The sequence below is a fragment of the Heptranchias perlo genome, unplaced genomic scaffold (assembly GCF_035084215.1).
Source record: "Heptranchias perlo isolate sHepPer1 unplaced genomic scaffold, sHepPer1.hap1 HAP1_SCAFFOLD_52, whole genome shotgun sequence".
NCBI classification, from domain to species: Eukaryota; Metazoa; Chordata; class Chondrichthyes; order Hexanchiformes; family Hexanchidae; genus Heptranchias; species Heptranchias perlo.
In genome coordinates, this window is record NW_027139537.1 from 1,167,765 (window position 1) to 1,190,913 (window position 23,149).

The 23,149-nt window shown below is 44.3% G+C and overlaps 1 protein-coding gene, 1 non-coding gene and 1 pseudogene across 2 annotated transcripts; all 3 read right to left on the reverse strand.

The window, feature by feature from the left end:
• Positions 1–23,149, reverse strand: part of LOC137314528 (zinc finger protein 585A-like) — a 915,457-nt pseudogene that overhangs the window by 672,665 nt on the left and 219,643 nt on the right.
• Positions 7,393–7,475, reverse strand: trnal-uag (transfer RNA leucine (anticodon UAG)). The gene has a single exon. It is a non-coding gene; the product is annotated as a tRNA-Leu (tRNA).
• Positions 7,823–22,265, reverse strand: LOC137314526 (probable G-protein coupled receptor 139). The gene is made up of 3 exons (XM_067979834.1): positions 22,196–22,265; positions 19,235–20,118; positions 7,823–7,846 (listed from the first exon to the last, which is right to left on the reverse strand). Exons 1-3 carry the CDS (start codon positions 22,263–22,265, stop codon positions 7,823–7,825), a joined length of 978 nt encoding a protein of 325 aa, XP_067835935.1.

Sequence of the window (23,149 nt, forward strand, 5' to 3'; positions counted from 1 at the left end):
CTCACAGCTTACTTTCCCATCTAGCTTTGAATCATCAGCAAACTTGGATATATCACACTCGATCCCTTCATCAAGTCATTAAAAGTCTTCCATAGGTATATCCATAGTAAACGGGTAGTAAGCGGACGGGTGAGACCGATCAGGGGCCAAAAAGGAGATCTACGCATGAAGGCATAGGTACTAAATGAGTATTTTGGCTGAGGTACTAAATGAGTATTTTGCATCTGTCTTTACGGAGGAAGAAAATGCTGCCTAAATCACAGTAAAAGGAGAGGTAGTTGAGATACTGGATGAGGTGAAAATTGATAAAGAGGAGATACTAGAAAGGCTGGCTGTACTTAAAGTAGATAAGTCACCTGGTCCGAATGGGATGCATGCTAGGTTGCTGAGGGAAGTAAGGGTGTAAATTGCAGAGGTCCTGGCCATAATCTTTCAATCCTCCTTTGATATAGGTTTTGGTGCCAGAGAACTGGAGAATTGAAGATGTTCCACCCTCGTTCAAAAAAGTGTGTAAGGATAAACCCAGCAGTTAGAGGCCAGTCAGTTTAACCAAGGTGATGGGAAGCTTTTAGAAATGATAATCTGGGACAAAATTAACAGTCATTTGGACAAGTGTGGATTGATAATAGAAAGCCACTGTGGATTTGTTAAAGGCAAATCGTGATTGAGTTTTGTGATGAGTTAACAGAGAGGGCTGATGAGGGCAATGTGGTTGATGTTGTGTATATGGTCTTTCAAAAGGCGTTTAATAAAGTGCCACAAAATAGGCTTGTCAAAAGGGGCGATAATGGCTGCTTCTTTATTCTTTAAAAACGATTTATTTTATTTCATTCAACAGATAACTTTGAATGAGCGAAAACTGATCCACATTGAGGCTTATTTCAAGTTTATACCCTTTGAATCTGAAAGGATATATTGGCCTTGGAAGGAGTGCAGCACAGATTCACCAGATTGTTACCAGGGTGCAATGCGTTAAATTATGAGAAGATGTTCTATAAACTAGGCTTAAAATCGCACAGGTCACACAGCAAAATGTTTTCATTTTTGATACATACATTAATGAGCTGGACTTGGGTATACAGGGTATAATTTCAAAGTTTGAAGATGACACGAAACTCGGGAATGTAGTAAACAATGTGGTGGATCGCATCAGATTTCAGGAAGACATAGACAGCCGGGTAAAATGGACTTTATTTATCGAGGCATAGAGTACAAAAGTAACAAAGTTATCCTAAACGTTTATAAAACACTGGTTCGGCTGCAGCTGGATTATTGTGTTCACTTCTGGGCACCGCACTTTAGGAAAGAGGTCAAGGCCTTGGAGAGGATGCAAAGGAGATTTGCTGGAATAGTATCAGGAATGAGGGACTTCAGTTATGTGGCGAGAATGGAGAAGCTGGGATTATCCCCTTGGAGCAGAGAAGGTTAAGAGGAGATTATTTGATAGAGGTGTTCAAAATTATGAAAGGTTTTGACAGAGCAAATAAGGAGAAACTGTTTTCAGTGGCAGAAGGGTCGGTAACCAGAGGACACAGATTTAAGGTAATTGGCAAAAGAGCCAGAGGCGACATGAGGGAACATAATTTATGCAGCGAGTTGTTATGATCTGGAATGCGCCGCCTGAAAGGTCGGTGGAAGCAGATTCAATAGTAACTGTCAAATGGGGATTGGATAAATACTTTAAAAGGAAAAAAAATGCAGGGCTTATGAGGAAAGAGCTTATGGGTGGTGAGACATCTTGGCTACCTCTTTCAAGGAGCTAGCACAGGCACGATGGTCCGAATGATCTCCTTCTGTGTTGCAACATATTAAGTGTTGCTGGACGGAGAAGCAACACGTTCCAAATCAGAACAGAGACAGGAGACTAAGCCAGTTCCCCATTGTTTTTAATGAGATAGCAGCGGGTTCCGTAGTGTAGCGGTTATCGCGTTTGCTTTACACGTTAAAGGTTCCCGAGCGTAAACATCATGTTGAAACTTGCTCTCCATAAACATCCAGAAAGGAGTTTTTTCTCCTGCCAAAAAGGGCGACAGTGGCTGCTCCCTTATTCCAGAAAAGCTGCATCTTTTACTTCACTAAACAGATAACTTTGAATGAGAGAAAACTGATCCTCAGTGACGCTCATTTCAAGTTTTATTCCCTTTTACTCTAAAAGGGTTTTTTGGCCTTGGAAGGACCGCAGCTCAGATTTACCAGAATGTTAGCAGGGCTCGAAGGGTTAAATTATGAGGAGCGGTTACATACTTGTATCCCCTGGAATATCGAAGGCTTTTTAGGATTTTGAATGGTAGATAGACAAACCCTTTCCACTGGTGAGGTAGTCTATCACAATATCACAATCGCTATTTCACGTGTGAAAACGGCCCGACGCATCACTGAGTGTCAGAGACGAGTCTCTTGGTGTCGCGTTCTGTACAGTGAATGTCAAAACTTTTAAAAGGTGCAGAATGTGTTCGGGGTTCACATACACAAACCTCGAATGGGAATGAGATTTTGTCAGAGGTTGCAGCCTTCCCAACTTCTCTTGCCCTTTGTGAGGCACCTGTTCAGGTTTAAATTTCCGAACTGGGTGAGATGGTGATCAGGGTACAGCAGACTCAGCAGTCCCGGGTGAGACAGAGAGAAATCTGCCCGGGAGCGGCCAAAATGTGTGCGGTGACACTGCACGGGAGGTCGAGGGGGGCGGGGGAGGGGGGAGTCAGAGCTGGGATTAGTCCCTGAAAGCAACATAAAAAGTTTGAAAGAGAATGTGTCCAACGTGGGGATCGACCCCACGACGCTAAAAGGAAGAGTCTCATGCTCTCCCGACTGAGCTAGTCTGGCTTGAAAAACGCAGCCACTCTTGTCTGTAAGCTCGCTCCTGGGTGTCCATGCACAGCAATCCCAACACAACGTCCATATCATTGGCTGTGTTCATCTGTGTGTGTGTGTCCAACTGCAGGTTGATTTTGAACGAATACGAGTGTTTGTCTTCTGTTTGTAACAATAAATAAAAGAGGGCATCAGACACTTCCGTCCCTGACGCTGGGGAACCAGTGAGACAGACTTGTTATTGTGAAAACGCAAGTAAAGCATTAATTGCGGAATTATACAGATTCTTATCAGCGCCAGAAGTAGCTTTACAATATATACACCCCAATAGATAAATGCAGAATACAGATTCATGTAAATATATTTGCAACGAACAGAGTCACTAAACCAGAAATATTATTTGGACCAAATACAAACGCTCCCAGATATGTTTTAGCGCTTCCTGTGCCTTCCCACGTGGTTAGGATTCAGCGCTTTCAGCGCTGCGGCATGCGTTCGATTCCCGGTCAGGGCGTTTGCTCTTCCAAAAAACAATTGACAATTTTGTCGAATCATAGCAAATTTACGGCACAGAAGGAGGCCATTCGTCCCATCGCGTCCGCGCCGGCCGAAAATGAGCCACCCAGCCCAATCCCACTTTCCAGCACACGGTCTGCAGCCTTGCAGGTTCCACCACTTCAGGTGCATATCCAAGTATTTTTGAAATGTAATGAGGGATTCTGCCTCTCCCATCCCTTCAGGCAGTGAGTTCCAGAACCCCATCATCCTCTGGGTGAAAACAAATTCTCCTCGGCTCCCCTCTAATCTTTCCACCAATCACTTTAAATCTATGCCCCCTGGTTATTGACCTTCCTGCTAAGGTAAATAGGTCCTTCCCATCCACTCTATCTCGGCCCTTCATAATTTTGTACACCTCAATTAAATCACCCCTCAGCCTCCTCTATTCCATAGAAAACAACCCCAGCCTATCCAATCTTTCCTCACAGCCAAAATTCTCCAGCCCTGGCAATCTCCTCGTAAATCTCCTATGCAACCTCTCTCGTGCAATCACATCTTTTTTGACCAGTCTGCCAATTGGGACCTTGTCGAAAGCCTTGCTAAAATCCATCCAGACTACATCAAAGTACTCCAGGTGTGTTCTCACCAAAGCCCTATTTAATTGCAGCAAGACTTCCTTACTCTTATACTCCAACCTCCTTGCAAAAAGGCCAACATACCATTTTTCTCCCTAATTGCTTGCTGAACCTGCATGTTAACTTTCTGTGATTTGTTTACAAGTACACCCAACTCCCTCTGAATAACAACATTTATTGGACTCTCACCTTTTGAAAAATATTCTGCTTTTCTATTCTTGCTACCAAAGTGGACAATTTCACATTTTCCCACATTATACTCCAACTGCCACTTTCTTACCGAATCAATTAACCTGTCCACCTCCCTTTGCGTCCTCCTCACGGCATAATTTCCCACCTACCTTTGTATCATCAGCAAACTTGGATACATTACACTCGGTCCCCTCATCTAAGTCATTAATATAGAATGTAAACAGCAATTGCAACATTTATTGTCCGCCCAGGATCGAAAGCAGGGCCGTTCGCGTGTAAAGCGAACTGGTAACCACGACACCACAAAAAACCGCTGGTGACTTATTCTGAACAGAGGGGAACTGACCAGCCATCTCTGTCTGTTCTGATTGGGACAGTTTTACTTCTCTTTAAACAACATCTCTCCTGTCCCACACTAAAATCATGGAATAGAATCATCGAACATGACAGCACAGAAGGAGGCCATTCGGCCGTGTTGCCCTGCCGACTCTTTGAAAGAGCTGTCCAATTTAGTCCAAAAAACCCAGCCTTTTCCCCGTAACCTTGCAAGTCAGTCCTCTTCAAGTACCTGTCCAATTGCCTTTTGAAAGTTCCAATGAAAGCTGCTTCCACCAGCCTTTCAGGGAGTGGCTACCAGATCGGAACAACGCTCTGTGTGAAAAAAAAATCTCCTCATTTCCCCTCCAGTCCTAAAAGCTCTCAATCCTTCTCCACGGATGACTTTTACAAACATTTCATTCATCAAAACCACACAAGTTACACAGGAAAAAGTCTTTATTTTCAAGTATTTAACGTTCCGAAGGAGCTCCCTAATTTCCCTCCCCTAACCTTATGAATCAGATCATTCTCGACCGGATCCTTTTCCACGTGAACCGGCCTCCCCTCCTCCGGAAGTAGCCATTCTGATTCTGTGACTGTGACCAGCTTTGTTCGGGCAGTTGGTTTGACAGGGACCTCACACCGCACCCTCCTCCCGTGTTTTCTTCCACATCCGCAGATTGGGGCCGGGCCTGGACTGATTTTTTTTCTCTGTCTCACCCGGGGCCGCTGAGTCTCCGACTCAGATCACAAACCAGCTCTCCAACACCCGATCACCAACTCACCCAGTTTGTTAATTGAAACCGGAGCAAGTGCCTCGTCAGAGGGCAAGAGATGGAGGGGAGGCAGCAACCTCTGACAAAATCTCAAGCTCATCAGAGAGATTTGTGAATCTGAACACCGAATAACCTTCTGCTCCTTTCAAAGTTTTAGACCATTTTACGCACTTTATTTCAGGAGTCTACTTCAAAGTGTTCAGTGGTTATGAGACCAGGAATCTGGTGCAACCGTTGTTGAATGTGAAAGGATTGCAGCCCAATTTACACGAGAGAAAGCTCGCGCCTGGAAGTTTGTGAGGAGCAAGTTCCAGCAAATTTTTTCTGACCCGGGATTAAACCGGGAATTTTTCACGTGTGAGGCCAACATGATAACCATTACATCACGAAAACATTGATTTATTCCAGCCCAGGACAGATGGACGTGTTAAGGGAGAAAGTGAACTGCTGACTCCCACTTCTGGGGGATGTCCCAAAGCGCTTCATAGAGGTGTAATCAAAAAGAAAGAATCATAGAATCACAGGAGGCCGTTCGGCCCATCGTGCCTGTGCCAACTCTTTACCAGCTCTTTAAACGAAATGGTGCAATTTTAAAGGGGATGCGGGAACAGAGAGACCTGGGGCTATACGTACACAAATCTTTGAAGGTGGCAGGACAAGTTGAATAGTTTGAGGAAAAAAAAGTGTTCGGAACCGTTGACTTTATTAATAGAGGCATAGAGTACAAAGGCAAGGAACTTATGCTAAACCTTTATAAATCACTGGTTAGGCCCCAGCTGGCCACCACACAATTCTGCCCACCACACTTTAGGAAGGATGTCAAGGCCTTGGAGAGGGTGCAGAGGTGATTTACTAGAATGGTGCCAGGGATGAGGGACTTCAGTGAGGTGGAGACACTGGAGAAGCTGGGGTTGTTCTCCTTTGAGCAGAGACGGTTGAGGGGAGATTTGACAGAGGTGTTTAAAATCATGAATGGTTTTGATAGAATAAATCAGGAGAAACTATTTCCAGTGCCAGAAAGGATGGTAACCAGAGGACACAGATTTAAGGTAATTGGCAACAGAGGTGAGATGAGGAGATTTTTTTTTTACGCAGCGAGTTGCCATGATCTGGAATGCGCTGCCTGAAAGGGTGGTGGAAACAGATTCAATAATAACATTCAAAGGGGAACTGGATAAATACTTGAAGGGGAAAATTTTGCAGGGCTATGGGGAAAGGGAAGGGGAGTAGGTCCAATTGGATAGCTCTTTCAAAGAGTTGGCACAGGCACGATGGGACGAATGGCCTCCTTCTATGATGTTTCCATGCTGTGATTCTATGTTATGGAGGATTTTCTGATGCAGTGGATATTCGGGGCAGAGGACCAAGTGGGGATTGAGCTCGACGGCAAGTGTATACAGTTCGTTCAAAGGACTGAAGCCGATGGTTTCATTCTTCCCGTCGTTTAGCAGCAGGAAATTAGTCGGCCATGCTGGCGACTTTTTTTTGTCTTCAATCATGGGATGTGGGTGTCAATGGCAAGATCAGCATTTATTGCCGATAACCTAATTGCTCTTGAGAAGGTGCTGGTGAGCCGCCTTCGTGAACTGCACCTTTCGTTGACTGTGTCATTGACATTTTCTGGATAGAGAGAAACTATTTCCGCTGGTTGGGGATTCTAGGACTTGGGGGCACAGTCTAAAAATTAGAGCCAGATCTTTCAGGAGTGAGATTAGAAAACACTTCGACACACAAAGGGTGGAAGAAATTTGGAACTTTTTTCCCCTAACGGCAATTGATGTTTGCTTAATTGCAATTTTTAAATCTGAGATCGATAGCTTTTTGCCAACCGAAGGTATTCAGGGATATGGGCCAAAGGCAGGTATGTGGAGTGAGATCACAGGTCAACTACGATCTTATCAAATGGCGGAGCGGACTCGAGGGGCTGAATGGCCTACTCCTGTTCCGATGGTACATTTCCCCGAGTGTCTGTTCTCTCCATAGTTGTTGCCTTGTGTTTAAAGCATATTTTCGTTTAAAGCTCGTTTTGGGGATGAGCCGGTGGGCGGCAATACGTGCCGTGGATCGAGACCTTGTTGCTTTTTGCGGGAAGAGCAAATCAACTGGGCCGAAAAATCAACCGCAGCTCCAGCAACAAATAAAATAGGAGTCAAAATAACTGATGTCAGAAGTGGAATTCGAACCCACGCCTCCAAAAGAGACTGCGACCTAAACACAGCGCCTTCGACCGCTCGGCCATCCTGACTTACAAATGGCTACTTCACTCGCCACCCTTTCCACATTGAGACCCCCCCGGAGAAAGTTTCACTCACTCCAGTGCTTGGTAAGATAAATGCTGCTGGAAAGGCTCGGTGAGCGGGATGCCACCTCCCCGGGTTTTCCTGAGCCTATTGTACTTTATTCCTATTTAATCACGGGAATATCCGCAATCAGGAGCTAAAAATAATTAAAAGCTGAATCACAGAGAAAGGGAAATCCATATTACATCTGATAAATTAACCAACGGTGGTCTAGTGGTTAGGATTCGGCGCTTTCGCCGCTGCGGCCCGGGTTCGATTCCCGGTCAGGGAAGCAACTTTTGAACACTTGTATTCATCGCATGAACTGACTCAAAGTCTGTGGGAAGAAAAAAAAACAATCATTGTTTTCATCACCATTAATTAACCGATAACGTTATTTTGCAGAATGAAAGGCGACTGAGGGAAGTTGGAAAACTTTAATAATTTCTTTTGTGCGATGAACTTTTTATCCCTTCTCATTTTACACACTGTATTTTTAAGGGCTCGGTTTAAAATGTTCAGTGCTCGTGAGACCACGAATTTGTGTTAAATTTAACAGACCGGCTATTTCACAGAGAAAAAATAAATTTGCCCCAACATAATGTTTCTGCTCAGGATTGAACCTGGGACTTTCCACGTATAAAGCAAACGTGATAACTGCTACACTGCAGAAACCTCTGTTTGGGTTATCAGCCAGAAGTTCGAATGACTGCATTGATTCTCTTTCATAACTATTCAGTTGATCGAAGTTGCACAAGTCACAAAAGAAAAATGTTCATTTCAAAGTTATTAAACTCCCAAATGTGGCCTGCCTTGTTTGGACATGGGTTGACCCAGACGTCACAGCCTCAACAAAGCATATTGTGAACATTTCCATTGGGAACAGGAGGAGGCCATTCAGCCCCTTGAACCTGTTCCGCCCTTCAATTAGATCAGAGATGATCTGTAACTGAAATCCATTAACCTGCCTTTGCTCCGTGTCCCTCGATACCCTTACCCAACGAAACTCTATCGATCTCAGTCTTCAAAGCTTCAATTGACTCCCAGCATCCACAGCCTTTTGGGGGACAGCGTTCCAGACTTCTTCTGCCCTTTGTGTAAAAAAGTGCTTCCTGTTTTCGAACCTGAATGGCATGGTTCGAATTTTTTAAGGTTATGTCCACCTCGTTCTTGATTCCCCAGAGGAAATTGATTCTCTCTCTCTATTCTATCGAATCATTTGAACATGTTAAACACCTCGCTCAGACCGCCCTTCAATCTTCCATACTCGATGGAATACGAGCTCAGTCTATGCAGCCTGTCCTCATAATTTAACCTTTTTAGCCCCGGTAACATTCTGGTGAATCTGCTCTGCACCCCCTCCAAGGCCAATCTATCCTTCCTGAGGTGCAGTGTCCAAAACTGAACGCAGTTACTCCAGACGCAGTCTAACCAGAGCTTTATATAACTGGAACATAACTTCCACTTCTTTATATTCCAGCCCCCTCAGATAAAGGCTAACATTCCGTTAGCCTTTTAAATTATTTTTGGACCCGCCCGTTAGCTTTTACTGATTTATGTGAATGAACCGTTAATTCTCTCTGCTTCTCCACAGTTCCGAGCTTCTTACCATTTGGAAAATACCCTGACCATCGGTCCAAAGTGGATAACCCCACATTGAACTCCATCTGCCATAGTTTTGCCGACTCACTTAATCTATCAATGTCCCTTTGCAAATTTCCAATCGCATTCCACACTACTTACTGCACCACCTAACTTAGTGTCATCAGCAAACTTGGATATACGACTCCCTGTTCCTTCATCTAAGTCATTGATAAATATGGTGACAAGCTGAGACCCCAGTTACAGATCCCTGGGGGACACCACTAGTCGCATCCTGCCAATTGGAGTATGTACCCATTATCCCTACTCTCTGTCTCCTATCTCCTAACCAATTCTCTACCCATGTCAATACATTGCCTCAAGTTCCATACGCTTTCATTTTTGCCAACAGTCTCTTGTGTGGAACCTGATCAAATGCCTGTCGGTATTCCATATAAATAATATCATAGGAACATAGGAACAGGAGTAGGCCATTCAGCCCCTCGTTCCTGCTCCGCCATTTGATAAGATCATGGCTGATCTGTGATCTAACTCCATGCACCCGCCTTTGGCCCATATCCCTTAATACATTTGGTTGCCAAAAGCTATCTGTCTCAGATCTAAATTTAGCAATTGAGCTAGCATTAATTGACGTTTGCAGAAGGGAATTCAAAACTTCTACCACCCTTTGTGTGTAGAAATGTTTTCTAATCTCGCTCCTGGAAGGTCCGGCTCTAATTTTTAGACAAAATGGTGGCAAGTTCGCCGGACATCTTGGACAAAATGGCTGTAAGCACGGTGGCCATCTTGGACAAAATGGCGGCAAGTCCTTCGCGGCTGTTCGACAGGAACAGAAGGAGGCCATTAAGCTCTTCAAGCCTCTTATATGGGAACTGAAGGTCATTCAGCCTCTGAAGGATGTTACACAGGAAAAGGAGGAGGCCATTCAGCCCCTCAAGCCCGTTACATCGTTACTGGAGGCTGATCATCCCCTCAAGCCTGTTATATAGAATCAGGAAGAGGTCATTCAGCACTTCGAGCCTGTTATACAGCAACTTGAGGCCAATCAGCCCCTCCAGCCTGTCAAATCGCAAATTGAGGAGGCCATTCAGCCCCTCGAGCCTGTTATTTGGTACGGAAGGCCATTCAGCCGTTCGAGCCTGTTATACATGAACTAGACGCCAATCAACCCTTCAAGCCTGTCAGATAGCAACAGGAGGAGGCCATTCAGCCCCTCGAGCCCCTTACACCAGATCTGGTGACAAATCAGCCCCTCAAGCTTGTTACATAGGAACAGGAGGAGGCCACTCCGCCCCTCGAGCGTGTTATACGGGAACTGAAGGCCATTCAGCCCCTCGAGCCCATTACACCGGAACTGGAGGCCAGTAAGACCCTCAAGCCTGTTACATAGGAACAGGAGGAGGCCATTCAGCCCTTCGAGCCTTTTATACAGGAACTTGACGTCAATCAACCCTTCCAGCCTGTCAGATAGCAACAGGAGGAGGCCATTCAGCCCGGATCGCGTTACACCAGACCTGGAGGCCAATCAGCCCCTCAATCCTGTTACATAGGAATAGCAGCAGGCCCTTCAGCCCCTCGAGCGTGTTATACGGGAACTGAAGGCCATTCAGCAGCGCGAGCCTGTAACACTGTAATAGGATTCGGTAAATAAGCCCCTCGAGCTTGTTGCACTGGAACAGGAGGGGGCCATTCAGCCCTTCGAGACTGATATACAGGATCGGGACGCCATTCAGCCCCTCGCACATGTTACAAAGGAACAAGATGAGTCCATTCAGCCACACGAGCCTGTTACATAGGAACAGGAGGAGACAATTCAGCTCCTCAACTGTTCCGCCATTCAATTAGATCATGGCTGATCTGTATCTTAACTCCATCTACCCGCCTTGGTTCCAGAATCCTTCATACCCTTGCCGAACAAAAGTCTATCAAACTCCGTTTTGAAATTTCGTATTGAGCCCCAGCCTCAACAGACTTTTGTGGGAGAGAGTTCCAGATTTCCACGGCCCTTTTGTGAAGAAGTGCTTCCTGACATCACCCCTGGACGGCCTAGCTCTAATTTTAAGGTTATGCCCCTTTGTTCTAGACTCCCCCAACAGAGGAAATAGTTTCTCTCTATCTGCCCTATCAAATCCTTTCATCATCTGAAACACCTCAATGCAGTCACGTCTTAATCATCTATATTCAGGGGAATACAAGCCTTGTCCATTCAACCTGTCCTCATAATTTAAACCTATTCGCCCCGATATCATTCTGGTAAATCTGTGCTGCAGCCCTTCCAAGGCCAATGTATCCTCCCTGAGGTGCAGTGCCCAGAACTGAATGCAGTCCTCCAGATGGGCTCTAACCAGAGTTCTGTACAGCTGGAACATAACTTCCACCTCTTTATATTCCAGCCCTCGAGAAATAAAGACCGACATTCCATTAGCCTTTTTAATTATTTTTGTAACTGTCCACTCGCTTTTAATGATTTCTGTACTTGGACCCCTAAATCTCTCTGCTCCTCCACAGTTCCGAGCTCCTCACCATTTAGAAATCTCTCTGATCTATCTTTCTTAGATCCGAAGTGGATGACCTCGCATTTCCCCACATTGAACTCCATTTGCCACAGTTTTGCCCACTCACATAATCTCTTAATGTCCTGGGAATGCTTGGTGCTTTTGTTTGGTTGGAGAATGCTTCATATCAGATCGTTATTTTAAAAAGATTACATTGATTTTTATTTTGTACAGTTTGAACAAGTTCATTATTCCCCGATCAGTAAAATGTCGGTGGTTTTCATATACTGGTGACAGTTCAGAGATAGTTGCCTTTTTGCCTAATTTAATGAAGTCAAATTTTTCTTATTTAAAATCAGTTGCATTTCTAAGCTTGAAAAGCAGCTCCTCTGTTAGGTGAGGCTTCACTCCCAATGTCTCAGTGTTTCCACTTGTCCTGATATCAATGTAACATTTGAAGGGCTCCAGGTAATGAACAGTGAAACCCCTTCAGATTATCTCAGCCCACTCGTTCTATCCAGTGCCTAATAGTGCCTGCTCTTCAGAGGGTGACAGAGTCACACTACACTGGAGCTTGTTTTAGACTTTAACTGACAAACAAATTGATGAAACAGTAAGAGAGAAACAAATAGTAGCAGTAAGACGACAGTTTTACTGTAAAGCTCAACCAGATCCTGATTGGAAAATAAAGTAATAAATAATTCACAAATACTATACGGAACTGTGACCGAACCTTTTAACATCCTGGTTCTTTGTTGTCTTTTTCTCACAGACTGTGGAAACTGTCGACTTGATTAACATTCTCAGAGATTCCAAACAGACTCACCAGTTTGAAAAAGACAGGCTGATAAATGGCTCCAAAACAGTGACTGGGAGCCAGTCACTTTCAGCAATGATCTGTTTAATTCAAAAGAAGCTGCCAATCAAAACTGTACGAGAAGAAATGACCCCGGAGGTTTGTATCTCAATCAAATCTTTGACTTTGTAAGGTGCAGCCTGCCTTTAAGAGGTGCAGCCTTCCTTTAAGAGGTGCAGTTTGCCTTTAAGAGGTGCTAATCACTCACGCAATATTGCCCCCCTTGCTGGTGAGAAGCCGCTCAACAGCGCAGCCAGGTCTGACTGCTCGCAGGAATCAGGTAAATCATCAGGCAGCACCAATCTCACGGACTGTCTGCATCTCAACGACCGGGTGCAGGTTAATCATGTGGGGGTTAATCGCCCCCCGCGCCCGGATTCGGGGTTATCGAATTTAACCCCGTGCATATCTTTATATATATTTTACATGGAATACAGCACGGCACAGAAACAGGCCATTCGGCCCATCTGGGTGAAGAAGTCTCTCCGGGGTTCCCAATTTTACTCCAACAACAACAACATTATATATCTTTGTATACTACATAGAATTACACAGAATGTACAGCAGAGAAACAGGGGCCATTCGGCCCAACTGGGTAAATAAGTATCCCATGGAGTCCCCACAGTGACTCAGTGATTCCACAATGCACCCAGTGATAGTGTCCCATTGATCCACAGTATCCCAGTGATCCACAGTGCACCCAGTGATAGTGTCCCATTGATCCACAGTGTCCCAGTGATCCACAGTGCACCCAGTGATAGTGTCCCATTGATCCACAGTGTCCCAGTGATCCACAATGCACCCAGTGATAGTGTCCCATTGATCCACAGTGTCCCAGTGATCCACAGTGCACCCAGTGATAGTGTCCCATTGATCCACAGTGTCCCAGTGATCCACAGTGCACCCAGTGATAGTGTCCCATTGATCCACAGTGTCCCAGTGATCCACAGTGCACCCAGTGATAGTGTCCCATTGATCCACAGTGTCCCAGTGATCCACAGTGCACCCAGTGATAGTGTCCCATTGATCCACAGTGTCCCAGTGATCCACAGTGCACCCAGTGATAGTGTCCCAGTGATCCACAGTGTCCCAGTGATCCACAGTGCACCCAGTGATAGTGTCCCATTGATCCACAGTGTCCCAGTGATCCACAGTGCACCCAGTGATCCCTCAGTGATCACAGTGACCCGGTGATCCAGCTGCACAACCAGTGATAATACCACAATGCTCCCTAATTGATCCCAGTGATCCCACATTGCAGTCAGTAATTCCACAGTGCACCCAGAGGTCCCAGTATCCCAGTTTACTGCATTTGTGTAAAAGTTTGAGAGACTGTCTTTATATACAACAACTTGCGTGTATAAAATAACGTGTGTGTATTTATATATATATATATATATATATGTATATATATATAACATTTCTGTATTACATAGAATGGGTAAAGTAGTTTCTCCTGGAACCCCATGAAGCTGAAACAAAATGGCGGCCAGTAAGGCGGCCATCTTAAACAATATGGCCGCCAGTTTCCCAGTGATGCCACAGGAAGCCAATGATCCCACAATGTCCCACTGATCCCACAATGTCCCACTGATCCCACAATGTCCCAGTGAACCTGCAGTATCCCACTGATCCCACAATGTCCCACTGATCCCACAATGTCCCACAATGTCCCAGTGAACCTGCAGTATCCCACTGATCCCACAATGTCCCACTGATCCCACAATGTCCCACTGATCCCACAATGTCCCACTGATCCCACAATGTCCCAGTGAACCTGCAGTATCCCACTGATCCCACAATGTCCCACTGATCCCACAATGTCCCACTGATCCCACAGTGGCCCACTGATCCCACAATGTCCCAGTGAACCTGCAGTATCCCACTGATCCCACAATGTCCCACTGATCCCACAGTGGCCCACTGATCCCACAATGTCCCAGTGAACCTGCAGTATCCCAGTGATCCCACAATGTCCCACTGATCCCACAGTGGCCCACTGATCCCACAATGTCCCACTGAACCTGCAGTATCCCACTGATCCCACAATGTCCCACTGATCCCACAGTGGCCCACTGATCCCACAATGTCCCAGTGAACCTGCAGTATCCCACTGATCCCACAATGTCCCACTGATCCCACAGTGGCCCACTGATCCCACAATGTCCCAGTGAACCTGCAGTATCCCACTGATCCCACAATGTCCCACTGATCCCACAGTGGCCCAGTGATCCCACAATGTCCCAGTGAACCTGCAGTATCGCAGTGATCCCATAGCAACCCATGATCCCACAGTGCTCCCAGTGATCCCACAGTGACCCAGACACAATTCACGTGAGCCCCATTGGGTGCAGCCTGTGGTGAAGGCCTCGGTCAGTCCCCTGTGGAGAGAAAACTTCTTGTCCAAGGAATCCTCCTCCTCCCAAAAATTCTCTTTCCACAACTTCATGTTACAGCAATTCCACTAAAAAATCCTTTAATTGATTAAAAACAAAGCAAACGATTAAAAAGGCACAGCAAGAGCCCAGAGCTCCCTCACACTCACTCACACACACACATTCACACTCAGTCATTCACTCATTCCATTCCATAGGCAGGCAATCTCTCAGCAAACACCACTGACAAACACACTCCCCAGTTACAAAGCAGAGAATCTGAAGAAGAGGAAGAAAAGTTGGGACAGAGAGAGACAGAAAGACACTCAGGCAGACTGAAGAGCACATATTGCTTTTCTCTCTCTCTAATACAAGTTTGCAGGGTTTTCTCTCCTGCTTTGCCAATCACTCCCTCACCCACCCCATCCCCCATCACCCCTCCCCTTAAAGGTGTTGGTCTGTCTGCCTGTCCTGGTTAGTGTTCGCTGCAGCGTCCAAATTGCCCCTGTGCTCATTTTCTCTTCTGTTCCTGGAGCAGGCAACAAAAAGCCCGGGCATTTTTTTCTACTTCACCCTTTATGTTGCAGTTTGCAAAGGTGAACGAACTTTCCCTTTGCTCTTTTCTCTTGTTTTAATTAGCAGTGGACGAAAGCCCAGTAGTTTGTGTTCAGCTTACAGTTTGTGGCTTTTTCCAATTAGCCAAAGATTTCAAATAAATTCATGACATATAAAAGAGCCAAAGCAATTTTTTAAAAACCTAATATACAGCAAGATCCCTCACTCAGTTACAGGGACAATCTCTCAGCAACATTCATTTACACAGAAACAAAGCCCAATTTATAAACGAGAAGAATCGAAAGAGTAGAAGATTGAGAAACAATCTTTATCGACAACAACAACTTATATATACATATATATATAAGAACATAAGAAATAGGAGCAGCAGTACGCCAATCGGCCTCTCGAGCCTGCTCCACCATTCAATAAGATCATGGCTGATCTGATCCTAACCTCAAATTCATGTCCAATTTCCTGCCCGCTCCCCGTAACCTCTAATTCCCTTCACTTCTAGAAAACTGTCTATTTCTGTTTTAAATTTATTTAATGATGTAGCTTCCACAACTTCCTGGGGCAGCAAATTCCACAGACCTACCACCCTCTGAGTGAAGAAGTTTCTCCTTATCTCAGTTTTGAAAGAGCAGCCCCTTATTCTAAGATTATGCCCCCTAGTTCTAGTTTCACCCATCTTTGGGAACATCCTTACCGCATCCACCCGATCAAGCCCCTTCACAATCTTATATGTTTCAATAAGATCGCCTCTCAATCTTCTGAACTCCAATGAGTAGAGTCCCAATCTACTCAACCTCTCCTCATATGTCCACCCCCTACAACAGCAAATTGTATCCATATGTATATATATATATATATATATATATATGTGTGTGTGTATTATCAAAACTACTATTACAAGCATCCATGAGGGCTGTGGGGGAAAAGCAGAGCAGGAAATGGGAATGATTGAATCGCGCTTTCAAGGAGCTGGCACAGGCAGGGTGGGCTGAATGGACTCCTCTTGCACCGTGCCTGCTATCAAAATGTGAATCGATGAACAACAACTTCAACGCCATGAACCTGAAACAAAATAGCACCCGAAAGGCGGCCATCTTACTGAGGGGCAAGGTGGAGCTTGTTGTGATGAGAGACACAGAGAGGGATAATTTGCATTTTCTGTTGAATCACTGTTGCACTGTAGTTAAAAATACAAACTGAGTGAGAATGGCACGAGCTGGTGTTTAACATAAAGACAGCGGTGCAGTGAGGGAATTAAACATCAAAACGTGAACTTCTGCCAAAAAAATGAATTCACATTTGGTTATTTGGACTGAATGGTGACAGAAAAGGAGAGACCAGACATTCGGAGGAAAGGTCCAATCAACCATTTTTTGTAGAGAATGTAATTCTAGCTTCTATTAAATAAATCAGAGTAAAATTGGACTCAATCTGAATGTAGTTCTGATCTGGGATTTAATTCATTTCTCCATTATTCATATTTTTCTTTAATCTGAAACAATAACAGTATTTTAACAGTAACAGAACAGGAGAGTGCTATGGGACCCTGTCCAGTTTATTAACACTGCAGAAGGGGTAAAAATACATATTATTTATTGCAGAATTCAGCAGCTCACTGGGAAAGTAACACATGGTACAGATGGAGGAGCAAAAAGGTGGAAAGTGATTTTACACTTTAATTTGGAGCAATAACTTTTTATCTCCACAAGGTTTAGTTTTACATTTAATTAATGGGCTCTTTATCCTAAACAAACTTCAGGCACAAACCATGGCTTTATAAAGAAAGCAATCATTTATTATTAATTCAATAGAAAAAATGAGATTAGAATTTAAACATCATCTTGGGTTTATGCCCGATTTAGAATTGCTTTAGCTAAAATTAAACAACACATTCTCAATTCTCAAAATGAATAACCGTTTGGAAATCAAATGTTTATCGTAGACTAAGCCCATAACGAAAGTTTTAGACTTGCCGAGAAGATTCCAGGTATTTTGATGGATACCGTTGTAGTGTAGTGTGACTTTCTCTGTTAGACAGGTCATCTGCTTCACAGGCAATCTGTAAACCAGCATCGAGGCATCAAGCTGGGAGATAGCGAGCAGTCAGGAAGATTCCAGGTGAGGTGGTGCTGCCAGGAAGCGAAAGGTGATGTTGGAGCAGTTATGGTGGATCTGTGTCTCTCTCCACTCAAATTCTGCCCAGCTTTTTAAGACCGTTTTCATAGAGAATCACACTTCTGGGACGGTGACTTCTCAACAACAGGTTCCTACAAATACAACCCACGATTGATTGACACTTCACTTGTTTTCTCTCAGTGTCCACAACGTAACCAAGTTAAGTCGGCAGGAGTTCAAACGACCTCGAGCCCTCCTCGAATCGTTCTTGTTGCTATGGTGATCTCTCCTCTGCTGTGTGATCTTTTACAATGTGTCATTAACAATCCTTCTAACAGTCCTTCCACCTTTTAAGCGTCCTTTTCCTTCAGACATGCTGAAGCCGATTTAATCTCAGGCTTTCGATTATCAGATGAATTTTTACTACACAGAGCAGCTGGGAAACTCCTGCAGTAAGTAATGGTCAGGGTCAGGTACACAAGACTGAGTGACTTTATTGTGCAGCTCAAGGCATCACCTTTAGAAATGGCAAAATTAAATCCACAAGAGTGTTGGCCCAGAACAAACATGAACTGTCTGGCCTGCTTCATCTGCTGCTGTTCTGCTGGTCAGCACTCTCACACACTCCAGGCTGATTACACAGTTATTTTTGTCCGTCTTTCAATGTGTCTGTTCTCTGTTTATGTCGTTTGTCGCTCTTTATTTTCTGTGTGTTTTTCTATCTTGTTATTTCCACTTGTACTTCCATCAATTTGTAATTCTTTCTCAGTCTCTCTCTTTCGTTCCATCCATGTCTGCTTGCTCTCTCTCTCATTATATACATATATATATGCTTTCTTTCACTCTTTCTTTCTCTCTTTATTTTTTCTCGCCAGTCTAACAAACTCACTTTATTTATCTCCAGCTCTGTGTACCGCCTCCTCTACCCCTCTTTGTTTCTATCTCTCTCTCTTTGTCACAGACACTCTCCCTTTTATGTGAACCTGTTTTAATTTTCTGCGCTATTTAATCATTATATTTCTTTTGCCCTGTGTTCTCTGTCTCAGTCCCCTCCTCTCTCCATCTCTCCCTCCTTCTGTCTTTCTCTGTCTCTCTCCCAGTCTTTCTGTCTTTCTTACTCTCTCTGTCCCACTATCTCCCTGTCTTTCTCTCTGATCTCTCTCACGCTCTCCCCGTGTCGCTCTCTGCCTCTCTCTCTCGCTCTCACTCTCTGTCTCTCCCTCGGTCTTCAGGTCACCATCTCGCTCTCTCTCACTCTTTTGTAGCTGTATGTTCCGCTCTGTCTCTATGTCAGTCACTCTCCCCTCTCTCCTTCCCTCTCTGTATCTCTGCCTGACTCAGTCTCTCTCTCTCTCTCCCTCTCCATTTATTTGGAGTGCACCCATTCTGATCTGGCCCAAAGCAGCTACTTTGATTCCCAGCTTTGCACATTTTGCTGGATGACCATTTAGTTGAAGTCCAGCTGGGCTCTTTAGTGCTGCCATTTCGAGCAAAAATGAATGTGTCGTCTGCAGAATAAATCCTGCCTTAATTGGTCAGATTTTCAATAAAATGTAACATCAGAAACATATTTCAGCTCATTTAATGACTCCATGCTGCTGATATAAAATTTACTTTCCATCCCTGGGAAGTGTAGGGGATGGAGTATGAAATGGGATTTAGTTCGAGTGATTGAAACCCTTCAGCTCTTTCTATGATTTCACTAATTTAACAATTAGATTGAGTGGGTATTTCACCGCGTTCTTCAGCTCCTCTCTGAATTTAGTCTGGGTCAGGACATAAATACAAGTGTTTGTGCAGGAACTTAGAAGCTGCAGCATCTTTGCTGTCTGTTCTGTGAGATAAACAGGGTCAGTGTAGGAGTAAAAATACCGAATGTCTGCAATTCGCACATAAATGTAAAATACAACCTGTGTCAGCCACAACAGTATAAAACTTCCCGATATACTGAAGAGTAGAATGATGGATTTCTTTCGGTTCTCCATCTCTGGATCACTCTGATTCTCTCCATTGCTGCGGACCCGGAGTCCCCTGCGGACTCGACTGGACATTAAAATACGCCAGACTGTCAGAACATTGAACAGCAAAATCAGACAGAACGGGACACAAGGGGTTAAAATGAGATGAAACATGTCAAATGCGGCCCATGCGGGGGAAGTACGGAAGCTCGATTTAGTATTACAAAACCAGGGAACATTATCAATTATATATAAAGGTTCAAATGTAAAGTACCAGGGGACACTTTCTAAACAGCCCAGCACACTCACTGTTCCCAGAACCACAGCCGCCGTTCTCTCGGTGCAATATTTAGTTTTCAGCTTCTCACAACAAATGGCCACAAATCGATCAAAGGTGAAAGCGATTGTGAACCAGACGGAAACATCCGTGGCTGCACCACTCAAGAAGATAATAGAACTACACACGGGAGTAATGAACAGGAATGAACCTTTGAAATACATCCCACCAATCCACACCAGTATCACACGAATGATAACGACCAGAAGATCGGCCACTGCCATTCCCACCAGGTAGACACTGATACATTTGGAGAGGCCGCACTTTCCTCGGGACAGGATCACAATCGCCACCAAGTTAACTGGAAGAGAGAGAAAAGGAAGCAGAGAAATTACTGCTCAAAACTCGCGCCAAAGCAGCAGTTTGAGAGGATCTGGAGTGAAATTTCCAGCTCTGTTGCTGCTTCGAAGGGTGGAAAGTGATTGATTGACCTGGGCAGCGCTTTCGGGCAGAGAGATGTTTTTTAACACAATGATCAATAATGAATTGGGAGATGGATACAGAAAGTGAATAAAGTGAGTATCAGATCCACTGGAAGGGCTGAGTGAGGGCGCAGTGCCGGTGGGGAAGGGAGAAGGAGTTTTACACACCGGGAATCCAGCGGATTAAAGCCAGATTTGGGCTCCAGACGGATGGAAAAGAGAGGGAAGTGTCGGAAGGTGAGGGGACGCGGGAGGTGCAGCTTGTGTGTTACTCTGGGTTAAGAGAGCTGACAGTGAGTGAGATTGGGAGGGAGTCAAGGAAAAGAGTCGTGTGAATGGATGAGTCGGAGCTCGAGAGGTGTCAGGAGCAGATGGTTTGGGAGAACGGACAAACTGAAGGAACTGACGAGACAGAGGATTCATTGCAGTGAGAGCAGAGGCTGGGATTCATAGGGAGGGACTGTACACAATCCAACTATTACATTCAACAGTTCATTTCTGTAGTTATTGGTGTCAGGGAACCTGTGTTTGATACAAAATGTGTTTAATAAATTTAATTTGCAAATTCAATGAAACTTAAAATGAAAAGTATTAATAAAATTCATCACGTTGTTATTGAACTGATCCGAGCTTGAAAAATACAGTTTCCGAATAATTGATTACAATCAAGAAATTTCTGATTCTATTTTTGAAGTAAATTTTTCATTATGTTTACTGTTAAGTTGGAAAGTAAGGAACATTCACAAAAACAGTCTGAGGACCTGACAATGATATGAACATGAGGAGCAAGTCCCACAGTAAAAACTCACCCAATCTGACCACATCATAAAAACACCTTCAAATCACATTTTCTCTGTTTAATTGTACTGGAAGTTTCAGCAGTTCATTCGGATGAATTATTCACACCACAGCCTCTCGCTTTCCCTCTCAGTCGCCCTCTCTATCACTCACTCTAATCCCTATCTCAAGTCCATTTTCATATCGATTAAATCCTATCATCCTGTGCCTGCATTCTGTTCACCAGCCCCGTGTTCCACCGATCCTATTCTCAGTGTCAGTTTATTAAATAGTGAAGCCTCTGTGGAATAGTTTAATGTTTCTACAGATCATTCAATTCTCCACCTGTTCAACAACACTGTTCACTTCATCTACAAATCATGGAATAAACAGAATCGAATGCCTCTCCGAGGCTGATCTCACAATAATTGTGATTCCTTCTCCTGTAATTATAAAGTAAAGTGATAGATGGCGGGATTGTTCAATTAACAAAACGCCAACATCACACTTATAATCTACAGATACATAGAAGGCCTCCTGATTCCAACAGGGACAGTGCAAATTGAGACAACAAAACATCAAAACATTTCATTTTACAGTGATGTCCAGTGACAGTCAGTGAATTCATCCACAGTGAAGCAGAGAAGGAGATGTGAAAGAATCAGCAGCAAACTCAGTTCAGTAACCAGACATCTGAAGCGGCGTCAGATACACACATAATGAAATAATATTTCATAACAGTGATCACCAATAAATACATTGAAATCCCAGTTAAACTGAAGCATGTTATTGGGGAGTGAGGACATTGCACTGCCTCCTTGTAACACTGAGACCGTGAGCTGTCTCATTATCAATCACTGAAAACACATTGATGAAAACATATTCCAGGGCAGGTTAGTTCCACAACAAGAAAACCTTAACAGCTCCTGATAGTATGATACCAACTCTTCGCCCAGAATCCAGATTCCAATATATTCAGTACAGAGAATGATCCAGGAAGAATGCCAGTGTTGGATATACAACGTTCATGACAGATATAATGCACCTCCTACATTCCACCATTCAACCAATAGTACAAAACAGGTGACTGTGAAATATACAGGGGGAAAAACAATTTGCCAAGTACAGCAGCAGAGTTAACACCGATTTACACCATTAACAGCTGAAAGAACGGCTTACCCGGAACTCCAACGGCTGCAAGAACAGGATAATAAATACGTTGTATCTGAATCATCACTGGATATTCCATTTCTGTGAGAAGCACTGACTTCTGTTGGCCTGGAAACCACAGCTCCAGCAGGCACACTGAGCTGATCCATTCCAACAAGCCCTGATTTATACAGGGGATAAGTCTCCACTGACACGGTTATACTCCTGATCATTGTTATTAGTTGCAGTCAGTTTAACAAACACATTATATCAGCAGCTTTGACTCCGATGTAAATAATGTGGTGAATGTAACACAAACATCTCAAAGCCCAGGTTATCAACTTAATCAGATCTCTCTCAGGAATAAAGTTTAAATCTGATCTCATACAGGACTGATCCAACAATAATGAGCAGCTCCATTTACAGTTTTTATATAATTGTATTGACCATGTTCACTCCTGGAGATTCAGTTATAATTTAGACCGATTTCTCCGCTGTGTAGACTGAATCCAGGGACAAAAGCAGACCCGTTTCACTCTGTTCCTGCAGTTTCCCCAGTTAGAATATGAATTGTGAGTCTTTGACAGAAATGACTGTGGGTGATATTAGGGGACGTACACTGAACGTGTCCCATTGACATTCCTCTCTCCGCTATTTTACTGCAGATGTTTACTCGTTTATTCCACATTGGTTAACGGCTCCAGTAAAATTGTCCCCGTGCAACACCGAGATCAGCTCATGACCCGATTTGACCTCCTTCACATAGGCCCCATGATTTCCTCACCCGCCTCAATTCCTTCTTCAGCCCATTGCCATTGAAACCCTCATTAATGCCTCAGTTCCCTGCACCCTCCCCCCCCCCCCCCAACAGACTCCATTCCTACGGCACTCCTGGCCGGCCACCCAACCTCCACCTTCCATAAACGTGAACTCATCCAAAACTGTGTAATCCGTGTCCAACCAGCACCAGGTCCTGCTCGGCCT

Bases quoted from the DNA above. Each gene is read 5' to 3' on its own strand.
- LOC137314526 (XM_067979834.1), bottom strand. From the start codon at position 22,265: ATGGAATATCCAGTGATGATTCAGATACAACGTATTTATTATCCTGTT. The intron at 20,119-22,195 runs GTAAGCCGTTCT...TCTCTCTTCCAG, and splicing joins TGCAGCCGTTGGAGTTCCGG to TTAACTTGGTGGCGATTGTG. The intron at 7,847-19,234 runs GTTAAATTAGTG...TTCTTCCCACAG, and splicing joins AATACCCACTCAATCTAATT to ACTTTGAGTCAGTTCATGCG.